The sequence below is a fragment of the Erpetoichthys calabaricus genome (assembly GCF_900747795.2).
Source record: "Erpetoichthys calabaricus chromosome 1 unlocalized genomic scaffold, fErpCal1.3 SUPER_1_unloc_11, whole genome shotgun sequence".
NCBI lineage: Eukaryota > Metazoa > Chordata > Cladistia > Polypteriformes > Polypteridae > Erpetoichthys > Erpetoichthys calabaricus.
Genome location: NW_026261576.1, coordinates 547071 through 560982, shown reverse-complemented (window position 1 = coordinate 560982; position 13912 = coordinate 547071). Strand labels below are relative to the sequence as shown.

The window sequence follows — 13912 nt, the reverse complement described above, 5'->3', positions numbered from 1 at the left end:
CATAATGTAATACAATTCTCAGTGCAGATGCAAAGACTAAAATTGTTATGTTGAACTTTGGTAGGGCTAATTTTGAGCAGATGTGACAAAGTCTAAGTAGGATACACTGGGATAAGCTTTTAAGTGTGGAGACAGTCGAAGAGCAGTGGAACAGGTTTAAAAATGTTTTACATGTAATGCAGGACAGATACATACCTAAATTTGGAATTAATAGGAAATGAAAAAAAACTCCACGGTGGATTAATAAAGATTTAAAAAAGAAGTCGCAAAGGAAAAAACTGCTTTATAAGGCATATAAGACTAATGACTGCAAAGTGAATTGTAGAGCGTATGAGAACATGAGGGCAACCATTAAGAAGGATATCAGGGAGGCTAAAAGACAGTTGGAGAGGAATATAGCAGATAAGGTGAAAGAAGACTTCTTTCAGTATTTTAGTAGTAAAAGAACAGTCAAGGAGGAGGTCAAGTGCATCAGGAATAGTAAAGGGGAATTAAAAGATACAGACAGTGAAATAGCGGAAGCCCTAAACTTACATTTTTCTGAGGTGTTTACAAGTGAGCACGTGGATAACCTCACAGCAGTAACAGGGACTACTAAGGAGGTACTGAGGGATTTGGAAATTGTAGAGGGAGAAGTACTGCTCAGATTAAGTAAGCTGAAATCGAACAAATCACCAGGACCAGATAATATTTATCCTCGTGTTCTTAAGGAGGCTAGTGAGTACAGATATAAACCCTTGACGCATATTTTTAGGAAGTCACTGCGCTCTGCAGAGATTCCGAAGGACTGGAAAATGGCAAATATCATCCCATTATATAAAAAGGGTGACAGGGCAGATCCAAGCAACTATAGGCCAGTAAGCTTAACATGCATCACAGGAAAATTAATGGAAGGAATTATTAAGGATAAGATCGAGCAACACCTGGCAAGGACAGGAGTTATTCTAAGCAGTCAGCATGGGTTCAGAAGAGGGAGGTCGTGTTTTACCAACATGCTGGAATTCTATGAGGAGGCAACAAAAGGATACGATCAAAGTGGAGCTTATGATATTATTTATCTGGACTTTCAGAAAGCATTTGATAAGGTGCCACATGAGAGGTTGGGCATCAAATTAAAAGAGGTGGGAGTTCAGGGTGATGTTTGTAGATGGGTGCAGAATTGGCTCAGACACAGGAAGCAGAGGGTGATGGTGCAAGGAACCTCATCAGAACTGGCCGATGTTAAGAGTGGTGTTCCACAGGGGTCAGTGCTAGGGCCACTGCTATTTTTAATATATATAAATGATTTAGATAGTAATATAAGTAACAAGCTGGTTAAGTTTACAGATGATACCAAGATAGGTGGATTAGCAGATAATTTGGAATCCGTTCTATCATTACAGAAGGACTTGGACAGCAGGCTTGGGCAGATTTGTGGCAGATGAAATTTAATGTCAGTAAATGTAAAGTATTACACATTGGAAGTAAAAATGTTAGGTTTGAATACACAATGGGCGGTCGGAAAATCGAGAGTACACCTTATGAGAAGGATTTAGGAGTCATCGTGGACTCTAAGCTATCGATTTCCCGACAGTGTTCAGAAGCCATTAAGAAGGCTAACAGAATGTTAGGATATATAGCACAATGTGTGGAGTACAAGTCCAAGGAGGTTCTGCTCAACCTTTATAATGCACTGGTGAGACCTCATCTTGAGTACTGTGTGCAGTTTTGGTCTCCAGGCTACAAAAAGGACATAGCAGCACTAGAAAAGGTCCAGAGAAGAGCGACTAGGCTGATTCCAGGGCTACAGGGGTTGAATTATGAGAAAAGATTAAAAGAGCTGAGCCTTTACAGTTTAATCAAAAGAAGATTAAGAGGTGAAATGATTGAAGTGTTTAAAATTATGAAGGGAATTAGTGCAGTGGATCGAGACTGTTATTTTAAAATGAGTTCATCAAGAACACGGGGACACAGTTGGAAACTTGTTAAGGGTAAATTTCGCACAAACATTAGGAAGTTTTTCTTTACACAAAGAACGATAGAAACTTGGAATAAGCTACCAAGTAGTGGGGTAGACAGTAAGACGTTAGGGTCTTTCAAAACTTTCAAAACGCAATGTCGCCTCTCTGAATTTGTCTCTCAACCGTCCAACTTGAGCTGACCTTCTAATGTTCTCATTCCTAATCCTGTCCATCCTCGTCACCCCCAATGCAAATCTTAGCATCTTTAACTCTGCCACCTCCAGCTCTGTCTCCTGCTTTCTGAGGTCTGCGGTAGGAGTGACGGATGCATTCAACGTGGAGGTGGGATTACATCAGGGATCAGCTCTGAGCCCTTTCTTATTTGCAATGGTGATGGACAGGTTGACAGACCAGATTAGACAGGAGTTCCTGTGGACTATGATGTTTGCTGATGACATTGTGATCTGTAACAATAGTAAGGAGCAGGTTGAGGAGACCTTGGAGAGGTGGAGATATGCTCTAGAGAGGAGAGGAATGAAGGTCAGTAGGAACAAAACAGAATTCATGTGTGTAAATGAGAGGGAGGTCATTGTAATGGTGAGGATGAGGGGAACAGAGTTGGCGAAGGTGGAGGAGTTTAAATACTTTGGATCAACAGTACAGAATAACGGGGATTGTGGATGAGAGGTGAAGAAGAGAGTGCTGGCAGGGTGGAATGGGTGGAGAATAGTGTCAGGAGTGATTTGTGTCAGATGGGTATCAGCAAGAGTGAAAGGGAAGGTCTACAGGGCGGTAGTGAGACCAGCTATGTTATATGGGTTGGAGATGGTGGCACCGATCAGAAAGCAGGAGACAGAGCTGGAGGTAGCAGAGTTAAAGATGCTAAGATTTGCACTGATTGTGACGAGGATGGGTAGGATTAGAAATGAGGACATTACAGGGTCAGATCAAGTTGGACGGTTGGGAGACAATGTCAGAGAGGCGAGATTGCGTTGGTTTGGACATATGCAGAGGAGAGATGCTGGATATATTGGGAGAAGGATGCTAAGGATAGAGCTGCCAGGGAAGAGGAAACAAGGAAGGCCCAAGAGAAGGTTTATGGATGTGGTGAGAGAGGACATGCAGGTGATTAGTGTAACAGAACAAGATGCACAGGACAGAAAGATATGGATGAAGGTGATCCGCTGTGGCAACCCCTAACGGGAGCAGCCGAGAGAAGAAGTATATAAATATACGATGTGGCTTACTGTCTAATAATTTTGATTGCCCACTGCGGGAGTTCATACTTATTCCAGTAAATTAGCTCCTCAATTAGCACAATTATCCAAACAAGGTGGAGTGGTCATAGGGACCATAACTGATGTAATGAGTCCATGGTAATGTCAATGTCACTGTGCATGTAGATGTACTGGCTTTATTATCCTTGACATTTCTATATCGGGTCTTCTCTAAAAGGTCTGCAGGACATGTTGGCCACCCTTGCTGCCCTAGTTGCTCTTTCTTTTTCAAGTCATCACCAAGCCATTAATGATAGTTGCTCATGGCTTGTTCCTGGTCCATGGTAACTGCATCCTAATATGCCTTCATGTGTTTGTTAATTCAGTCTGCAAATGTTGGGATTGTTGAAGTGTTAACTCCATTAGCATGCTTTTGTAAAGTGGGTTGCAAAAGGCATATACTGTTAAACACTGAATATTCTCTTGTAGTGCTATTTTATTTTAAATATTGGTCATTTAAAACTTTAACTCATTTTTATTTCTGTAGATTTTCAAGAGAATGACAACTTGTCCTTTCTTCAGAGTCGTCCACAAATTAAACAACCTGATAAGAATAGGAAGAAACTGGCATCTGCAACAAAGAACTTGGTAACGGCCTCTCAGCACCCTAGATTTCAGCCTGTTGTGAAGCTAACAAGGATCGATGCCATCAAATCTCAAGGAGTGTACAATATAAATCCAATCCGCCAACAGTGTGTGAGAACATTTAAATACAAATTGAATTCTAAAGATAATGGAGGGATTCATGGGAGTAAGAAACTGTATCACTGTCTTGAAGGTGGGAGACAATTCTCAGATAGTCACATGCCTAAGAAATGCAGAGAAGATAATACAGGGATGGAGCCATACCAACGTTCTGAATGTGTTAAGAACTCTTCAAAACACAGCCATACCACAATTTCCATTGTAGAGAAACCACATTTGTCTAAACGTGGCAAACGATTCTCACAAGTGAGCCACCTTCAGACACACATGATTGGTCATGGAGGACAGGGTTTATGTCATTGTTTACCACATGCTGGGCATTTCTTTAACAGGAGCAGTCTTTGCAAACACAAAAGAATTCACACTGGAGAGAAACCATATTGTTGTTCTGAATGTGGCAAACGGTTCTCAAAAACAAGCCATCTTCAGACACACATGAGAGTGCACACAGGAGAACAGCCATTTTCCTGTTCTGAATGTGGCAAACGGTTCTCACAAACAGGCCATCTTCAGCAACACATGAGATTGCACACAGGAGAACAGCCATTTTCCTGTTTTGAATGTGGCAAACGATTTTCAAGTAGCAGTAATCATTTGAGGCATTTAAGAGGTCACACTGGTGAGAAGCCCTATTGCTGTCCTGAATGTGGCAAAAGATTTTCCAACACAAGCAATCTTCTGCGTCATGCAAGAGTCCACAATAAAGACCATCCTTAACCCTTTAACCGCCAACTTCCTAAATATTCCCCATGCCAGGAGAAATCTGAACAATTTTCGTATTTTTACTTTACATTTATTCAAGCAGTATTTACCTGCTGAAATACCTGCTGAAATGTTTCAAATAAATGGTCAATCAAAGGACGTAGCTTGAACAAGCGGTCACGGTTTGGATCTTTCTTATCTGGCTCAGATAACGGGCAGCAGTCCAGTTGAGATGCTGGGGATACACCCACTCATCGCCATCATCCGATGCGTCGTCATTCACAGTATCATGCAGCGCACGTTGCTGATCATCATTGTCGCTAAAATCTTCTTTAGAACTGCTACAATCACGATCAGAATTATTGTCCAAAATCGCCTGCAAAACCTCACTTGAAGTCAGTTTATGTTTCGCCATATTCACAGCTTTCACTTTCGAATCACATCACATGAGAAGCCAATACAACCGCAGAGTTGTCAAAATACAATGTAGTAATAATACCTACGCCAAACTGTCAGTTATACTACGCGCCAGGCATTCACATAACCACAGGCAAATGTGCCGGATAATTCCGGCAGTAAGGCGTCAGCAATAACGCTACGATGCCGGATATATCCGGCAGAGGGTGGTTAAGAGGTTAAGCCTGTTCTGAATGTGGCAAGAAATTCTCCCAAAGAGGCAGTCATAATAGACATATAAGAACACACATTTGATAGAGGCCATACTCGTTTCCTGATTGTGACAAGCTATTCACCGATAACAGCAGCCTTCATAGACACAACAGAATTCATTCTGGGTTACGGCCATATTGTTGCTCTGAATGTGGCAAGCGATTCATACAATCCTTCAGTCTTCATCGACACATAAGAACTCACAGAGGAGAAAAGCCATACCGTTGCTCTAAGTGTGGAAAAACATTCATACAGAAAACTCCTCTTCAGAGACACATGAAAATTCATGCTAAAAAGGCAAAGTCCAAAGAGACTGTAAATAACAAAGAGAAAAATCTGAAATAATTCAGTCAGGTGTGGAAAGAAAATTGGAATTGCTCTGCTAGTTGGTTACACAGAATGCATTTGACTAAAATTGGCAGACTCATTTAGGCAACCCTGCTTATTAATTTACTGTAAGTGGCTTTTGCACTAATGACTATTGCACATTGTACACAGGTCTACTTTACAAGTTCTAATGTTATTTTTCTTATGTTAGTTATACGTCTATACTTTTTTATATTTTATTGTACTACGAAGTTGAGAGAGAAACCGTATTTTGATTCTCCTGTATGTTCTGCACATATAGTGAATTGACAATAAAAGGGTATTTGATTTGATTTCAGTATTTCTATTATCTTTTCTCCAGAGTCCGTATTGGTGTTCACACTACTCTCTGGTGTGGCTGCTGCTCTTTCTATCTGAAGAGTTAGTCCAGCTGGGGTTCGATCAGCCCAGTAACGTCTAGCGGTCCCTCACAACGGGAGTGTATGAATATACCGAGGCATGTTTAGCATACAGCTGATGACGTGTTCATCTAATATAAATAAGGCCATATATGGACATCCTGTATTAAGTTACACAGAGAGATACCTGATACTTCAAGTCCGGAGTGACCTTGAGGGGCTGCATACTTGAATGAACTCATCCTACTTACAGCAGTCAGACAAAAAGAAATATAACTGAACAACATAATAGACAAAAAAAAAAAAAAAGGTTCTCCACTATGGCCGTCACTACCCGCTGTGACAACTTCATTTCTATTCTTTCAAATGCTTCCCCTCTTTAAAGGCGACTCCGCTTGCACCCTATTAGATTTTAGTGTCCCAACATCATTTTTGTTGAAATGCTTTAACTTTTTTTTTTTTTTTTTTAAATATATTAAAAAAGTTCAAAAAAAGGGTCAGTCAGGAATTGACCTTTGCACCCCTAAAGTATCAGGTCCATCTCCCATACCAGTGAGCCACCAGAGCCAAACTGACCAATCAGATTGCTCAGAGGGACCACACACTCACAGACAGACAGTAGCTTTTTATTATCTTAGCTATTAGCTAAAGAAGTGACCTTGATGGATTTAATTATCTGTTCTCATTTGGTAAATGTCTTCTGTTCCTGTGACTCAATCTGATGTTCCTCAGGTACCACACTCTGTGGTTTGCTGCCCTCCTATTCATGTAGGGGTATCTCTGGGCACAAGACACTCTCGTTCACGTCAGGCCCTGGTACCACAGCCTGTTTGTGGTCTTCACCTTCATGCAGGGGTGTCTGGACATCACACACTGTTATGTGTTTCACATCTGGTTGTGGTCTTATTGGAGACCATGATGATGTTGATGATGAGTTACCCTCCTCTGGATTACGGAGGAGCACAGCAGCCCACTCACGTTTGTGCAGTACAACACTGTCCTTCATGCCGTAGGGGCAGTCTCTCCAAGTGATCATCCTTGTGAAGATCACCACCCCTCTTCAAAAAGTGGTGACATCCGAGGACTGAGGTTCCCATTGTCACACAGGAGTTCAGCATGTCTCCCAGCTTCTTACCTTATTGACGTGATGTCGTCCTCTGCTGTGAGTGACATGAGAAGTGTCATTTCTTGCTTTCCTTTCTTTGACTACTGGACCCCAGTTACCTCAGACTGCTCCATTTTAATGGAGTCACCGTTCTGTCACATAATGTCAGTCCTTTCCTTCTCTTCACTCGTGTGTTTCAGGCAGGCAGGTCATTCTTTCAAACCTGAGCTCCACCACATTACCACTGCAGTATCTTCATCAGCTCTTCTTCCTCAGTCCACAACTGAGCTGAGATCACACAAAGCTTCCGCACAGCCTGTCCATTAAGTGCCAGGACCAGATCGAGTGCCGACTCTCCCAGGACCATTGCTTTAGTTGTGTCACCACCTCAAACGTCACCTGATGAGCCTCCCATGCTGAACTACCGTCGTGCTGTGGAAGCTCAGTCTGCACCTCAACACTACTAGAGAGGACATCAAAACCTTCATTAGAAATTGGACAATTTATCTGTAATGGTGACAGAATGACATAAACGAAAATGTGAAGGCTCACAGTGAAAGATACTTCAGGAAGTTTAAAAAATAAATTCAAACATAACAGGAATGAGGGTGACAACTGGGAGACATTTTTATGTTTACAAATCAAACTTAAAGAACCCAAAAGTTACCCTGAGAGCCACAATTGTTCTTTACAGCTCCTCACTTGAGTACGTGTGGCACAGTAAATGTGACGAGTTGATGTCCATCTCATTTATCACCCGAGTGCCCTGCGATTTTAAACTGAGCAGCTGCAGGTTCAACTCAGGCAGTTCATGGTGGGCACGGGCAGCAGGCGGGCACATCATTAGCTTAATGTTTAGATTGGCACTGCCACATTTGTCCAGAGGATGAGGTGACAGACGACGTGAGGGGGCTCAGTGTAAGAGCAGACAGTGATGGACTCAGAGACACACACACACACACACACACACACACACACACGCTGATGTTCTTGTCTAAGCTAACACTACAGCCACTGGGTTTTAATGAATTAACTTGGCGACTCCACACCGTGGCGTGTACGTTACACACAAAGACAAGTGTGGTGAACATCAGAATGACAACACGATCTTCATCCTCACTATTCTTTCGTTCTACTCTTTGGAAATCTTTTCACTTTTATTTTACTTCTGGTGAACTACTTTTAAGTTTTCATTTTGGTCTGCAAAAAAACGCTGGTGGAACACTGAGATTGTAGAAAGTTCAAGAACATAAGTCAGGCTAAGCCAGAACTGATTAAAGGGCGTAAGGCCTGAACATTATGGGCAGTTTGGCATCACAGCACTACGTCCCATTAAATTCAGAGCTAGAGAGGAGCTCAGTGTCTCTTATGCCATCCATCCCACTCAGAGACCACGTTGTGGAGCAGTCCGCACACCCACATAATATCAAAAGGGGACACAAGTAGCAAAAAAGAGGAGGTTTTGCTTACAAATAAAGGCTAAATACAAGAAAGGGGAGACAGAGACCCCAAGGAGGTAGAATCCCAAACACTTAACTCTTCTCCACAGCAGTAGCTCTAGTTAGCCATGGGGCTGCTGGCCCACTTACCCACACACAGCCCCCTCTCCTTCTCCACCAGTGAGTTCCCATCCAGTCTAATCCTTGATTTCCAGCTCATCCTGGGTCTTCTCAGGAAGACCTTTAATGCTCCAGAGCAGGTGTAGAAAGTCTGGTGCCACCCGTAAGTAGTCATATCTCACACATCTACCAGCCTAGGACTCCTCAATAAAACACAATCTTCATCTATTTGTGAGAAACGTAGCCCACCTCAACTCCAAAGTGGTCATGGCATACGGCTTTCTAAATGGAGAGTTTCCACTATGGGCAGCATGGTGGCACAGTGGTAGCGCTGCTGCCTCACAGTAAGGAGATCTGGGTTTGCTTCCCGTGGCCTCCCGGCATGGAGTTTGCATGTTCTCCTCGTGTCTCGTGGGTTTCCTCCCACAGTCCAAAGACATGCAGGTTAGGTGCATTGGTGATCCTAAATTGTCCCTGGTGTGTGCTTGGTGTGTGTGTGCCCTGCGGTGGGCTGGCGCCCTGCCCGGGGTTTGTTTCCTGCCTTGCGCCCTGTGCTGGCTGGGATTGGCTCCAGCAGAACCCTGTGACCCTGTGTTAGGATATAGCAGACTGGATGATGGATGGAGTATCCACAATGCACCAGGGCCAAGAACAATGAAGTCCAGCAGCCGCTTTGCTTTGTGATGTTCCCAGCTTGGACCTTACTGGAGTAAAATCTTCACTTATGTATCCACCGTGTGCTCACAGTGATCTGTTATATAGTGCCTTTCATGTCTGTGTCGGACCTTCTTAACACACATATCACATCATACTATTACATGTGTGTTATACACAAAGACAAGTGTGGTGAACATCAGCCTGATAACACCAGTTTCATTCTCCTTATTCTCTACTTCTACTCTTCACAGTTTATTTAAGTTTTATTTCAGTTCCGGTCCATTAAATTATAATTTGAACAAGTTTGGTTTTAGTTTCATTTGGTGAAAAGAACACTGGTGGAGATGGCAGAAGGTTCAAGAACAGAAGTCATGCCAAACTCTGATTGGTCCAAAAACACAAGGCCTGACCATTACACGATAGTCAGCCTGACACCACGATGTCCTGCTGGTCAAAGAGGAGCAGCAGGGAAGGACAAGACCAGCAGAAATTCTAAACTGTGCAGAAACTTAACGTCTCCATCTGTCCATCTGGAGACCCCACTCTGGAGCAGCCTACACAATCACAAAATGTCAAAAGGGGTCACAAGTAGCAAAAAAGATGTTCTCGTTTAAGAATTTCTCATACAGTAATGGCTGGGGTCCCCTGCACAAATTCCAAAGTGCCACAAAGTCAGGAAAGATCGTCCATGATGAAGAGCCCCTCAGAGGTGACCCCCACAAGCCGATGATGCTTCTGTCCATTTCCAACGGTGACATCACTTATCCTGGACATCTAAGCAGGTAATGTGGTGTAGTGGTTAAGGCTCTCAGCTTCAAAACCTGAGGCTGTGGGTTCAAATGCTGATCCTGAGACGGGTGACCCTGAGCAAGTCATTTCACCTGGCTGGGCTTAAATTAAGAAGAAAAAAACAAAAGAAATGCAACAATAGTATTTGGAAAAAGTCACCAGTGAAATTAAAATAAATGAATACATTTAATCTGCATGATTAGGGCGAAACCCTCAGGACAAACAGAAATGGCGAGGGCGGACATGGACTTCATCTTCTGTACTTCAGTAAGGAGAAAATGTTCTTTCTGTCACCCTTTTTAAAAACTACATTGTAAGGTTTTAATGACACAGCACCCCGACACAACGAAATGAAAACAGCGATAAAGTAAGACAGCAAGTGCGGGAGAAGGTGATGGGCCGCTCGATACTGAGGTTTAGACACTGCGTCGAGCTTACGGAGCACTGGATGTTTCAAATGCGCCGGTCACGTGATTTTGAGTCACGCTAGCGTAATGACGTCATTGATATCCGCGCAGTCAGCAGTCGATTTGGTCCTCACGAGTCTGCTGAAGTGCTTTGGCTCAAAGCGTAAAAGAAGTTGTGTCTGCTACAGCGATAAGGTGCGCTAACGTGAGTTTAAATCCTAATGTTAAAATAAGGACTTTGTATAAAACAGTTATGTAGTACTTGTCTGTAAGTTAACAAATATATTTTGGAGACATTATGAACGATTTACATGGGACATCTTTTTCATTGGTGCAGAATCGTGTCCACCTAGAATCTGTAACAAATTAATGAGCATATTTTGCGTAAAGTAGCACGTATTATAACAATCCAGAATCTACTCTACGCCATGTCGATCATATCAGAGAGGCTAAGACACGCTTCACAATATCAGTAAGTAATCTTCCGAACTGCAGCACAACAGATAAATTATTGATGTAAATAGAATTATTGAAAGACTAAGCTTTTGTCGTTTCTGTATTCTTAAATCATCTTCCAGTCCCACAATCCCCCGCAGTCACTGTCACATTTAACGTTCCCTGCTCCTCACCTGTCGTGTTACCCAAAGCATCAACACTCAGTTTCATTCAAGGCTTTACCGTCCTTCCTTTCATAAACATAAAATAAGACACACATTTCCTCAACTTACGTGTCCAATAATAATAGTAAACTAGTAAGAACGAGAAAAGCACAAGATGTGAATATTCATGACAAGAGCCTCGGCATCAGGGTGAGGATGTGCCTTGTCACCCATTACATGAGCTCGTCTGCCACCCCTCAGTTGCACTGGCACACGTTACACTGGGGCGGCAAATGCAATGGAGAATACCGACAATGTACACCTTCAGAAGTGGAATAAATCGACTGTATAAGTAGAACATTTCAGATAAACTATGAATTTTGTTCATAAATCATAAACAATGCAACATAACTATTATATGTGTTGTTACTTTTTATTTATTCTCTCCAAACGTTACATATCTACATGGGAAATGAACATGGGTAATATGTTTATAATCATTCTCACTAAAATACACTGTCAAAATATATTAATGAGCAAACTGAGACACATTGGCCTTTAGGAAATATCAAAAAGTGTGTGCGCTGTCATTTAGGACAGAATGCATTGTTAATGTCACGCACTTTCTACTGACGCAATGTCACAAAGAAAAAGAAACAGCACAGTCCATGCAAACTCATATCCTCCTTGGTTTTTGACCTTATGATTAATTGTCAATATCAAATCAATAAAGTCATTTTAAGAAGATGACAAGTCTGCTATAGTCAGTTCAATTAACACTCCTTTTAAAAAGTTTGCTTATACAGAATATAAAATGGAATCTCAATGATACGGGACTCGTGAGTAGTAACGAATAATATGTGACACTGAGAAATTATAATTCCTAATAACGGGAACAAGTAAAAACTACAACTTCCTAAAACAGACACTGTAAACGTAGGCATTTCAATAAATAATTTAGGAGACTTGTGTGTGCATTTCAATATCGATTTAAGAACTACGTAGGCTACCTGTTGCACTATAAACGCTACCTCAAGCAGCACTTAACAGTAAACAGTCTAACAGGACAATGACTGACTGTACGAAGATGCTGCGCCGCTACAATAAAGGGTCACACTGTCATTCTGCATGTTTAGAAGGCGCTGATTGGCTGAAACCGTTTATAGCGAATTGTCTCAAGTTGGAAGTGCCGTATAGCGATCAGAAACGAAAAGACACATTTAGACTTTTATAAAAGAGAAGGAAAAACTCAGTTTATTAAATGATGTGATTTTTTTTTTAGTGTATTAATTTTTTGTTAAGGAGAGTTATACATTCTTTTAACTCAGTGTGTAGTAAATTTACAAAAACAACGAAATTATGATGGGGTGTAGGGTGCAGTTTGGAGGTTAGTTTTCCATCAGAGCTGTGGTTATTAAAAATAATTAATACTGTGCTTCTTGTGTGGTCTGCATTTTCAGTTTATTTATTTATTTATTTATTTATTTTTGTAAGATCCCAATACACCAACATTCTGAGGAAAAGGAGCTGGATCTTAAATGAGGTAATATTACCATTCACTCACAATTTTTTAGCTCCTGAGTGATAAAAGAAAGAAGATAAAGGTAGTATAGCAAATAATAAAAATGTATTCTGAGACCTTAATTTATAGTATTTTTCTGTTGGGGGAAACTGAATCTGTTGCCCTCACAAAAAACTTTAGTTGACCTCTCCTTTTTATAATAATACTTTTAAAGTAACAGCAATTTCAGCATATTATTATTTTGGCTTCAGTTCAGCCTCAACAAATGACCTCTCAGAATGACTTTTAAGTAAATTTCAGAGTTTTAATTACAAACCTTGACTGATATCTATGCTATGCCATGTTCTGTCACCTCACCACTTCCTACTGATCTGATGTTACTGTTACATTGTTATGCAACTCAGAACTTTATCTAGCCAGTCTTCAACTAATAGAAGATATGAGGTAATAAACAAACAGATTTTTTTGAGATGCACTTTTCACTTTGTTTTTAACGTGTTGAAGGTTTTTCTGAATTGGAATTGCTTGTTGAAGATGAAATTTGTATCAGCATAAGAAGAGAAAAACTCTTAGAGGATGTTCAAGCAATCTAATAGTAAAACTGACATTCCGAACAAACGTTTATGTGTAAAGTTTATGGATGAGGAGGGTGATGACTTTGGAGGGTTAACAAAGGACCTTTTGGAATAAGGCTTTTACTGAATGGTTTAAAGGGGTTCCTTGTCTTCCTATAAACCAGTTCTCTGAAGCTCCTGGCATATCCTCTGTTGTTGGTAAAGTGCGGTCACATAAGTGTCAGCTCATCCATTGTATCCCACCTCGGCTCTGCAGGTCAGCCCTGCTTTCCATTGTGTTTCATACCTCCGCTAGACAGTGGAGTACTGTTAGATGATTTGTTGTTGCACGTAACAACAGCAGAGCGTAGCCTACTGTGGAAAGCTTTGAAAGATTTTACTGCAGTCAGTGCACCTGAAAAACAGGACCTGCTTCATTTTTTTTCAGTTCATGGCATGTATACTCTTCCTTCTACATCCAATTTTAAAAGTCAGCTGCTTTTAGTTGCACAAAATGAACTTCTTATTAAGCCAATGTATTTGAATACATTCATTCAGTAATCAATACCAGAAGTACACATGACAATATTTTGGTCACAGCTCGACACAGACCTCATTTCTTATTTGTACTGGAAGGAGATGCCCACTGTCGATCGTGTTTTACACTGCCTTACTTACTACATGCGAACCTGACTTAAGACC

The 13912-nt window shown here is 41.3% G+C and overlaps 1 protein-coding gene across 2 annotated transcripts in view; it reads left to right on the top strand.

Annotated features, from left to right (window-relative positions):
• LOC114644099 (zinc finger protein 664-like) overlaps nucleotides 1-13912 on the top strand; it is a 428098-nt gene that overhangs the window by 9759 nt on the left and 404427 nt on the right. Inside the window, exon 4 of one of the 2 annotated variants that reach the window (XM_051921628.1) lies at nucleotides 3705-5952. The exons of the other annotated variant lie outside the window; for it this stretch is intronic. Within the exon in view, the coding sequence (XP_051777588.1) occupies nucleotides 3705-4639 (935 nt within the window). The 3' untranslated portion in view covers nucleotides 4640-5952. Of the gene's footprint in view, nucleotides 1-3704; nucleotides 5953-13912 lie in introns of those variants that run through there. 2 annotated transcript variants of the gene reach the window in all.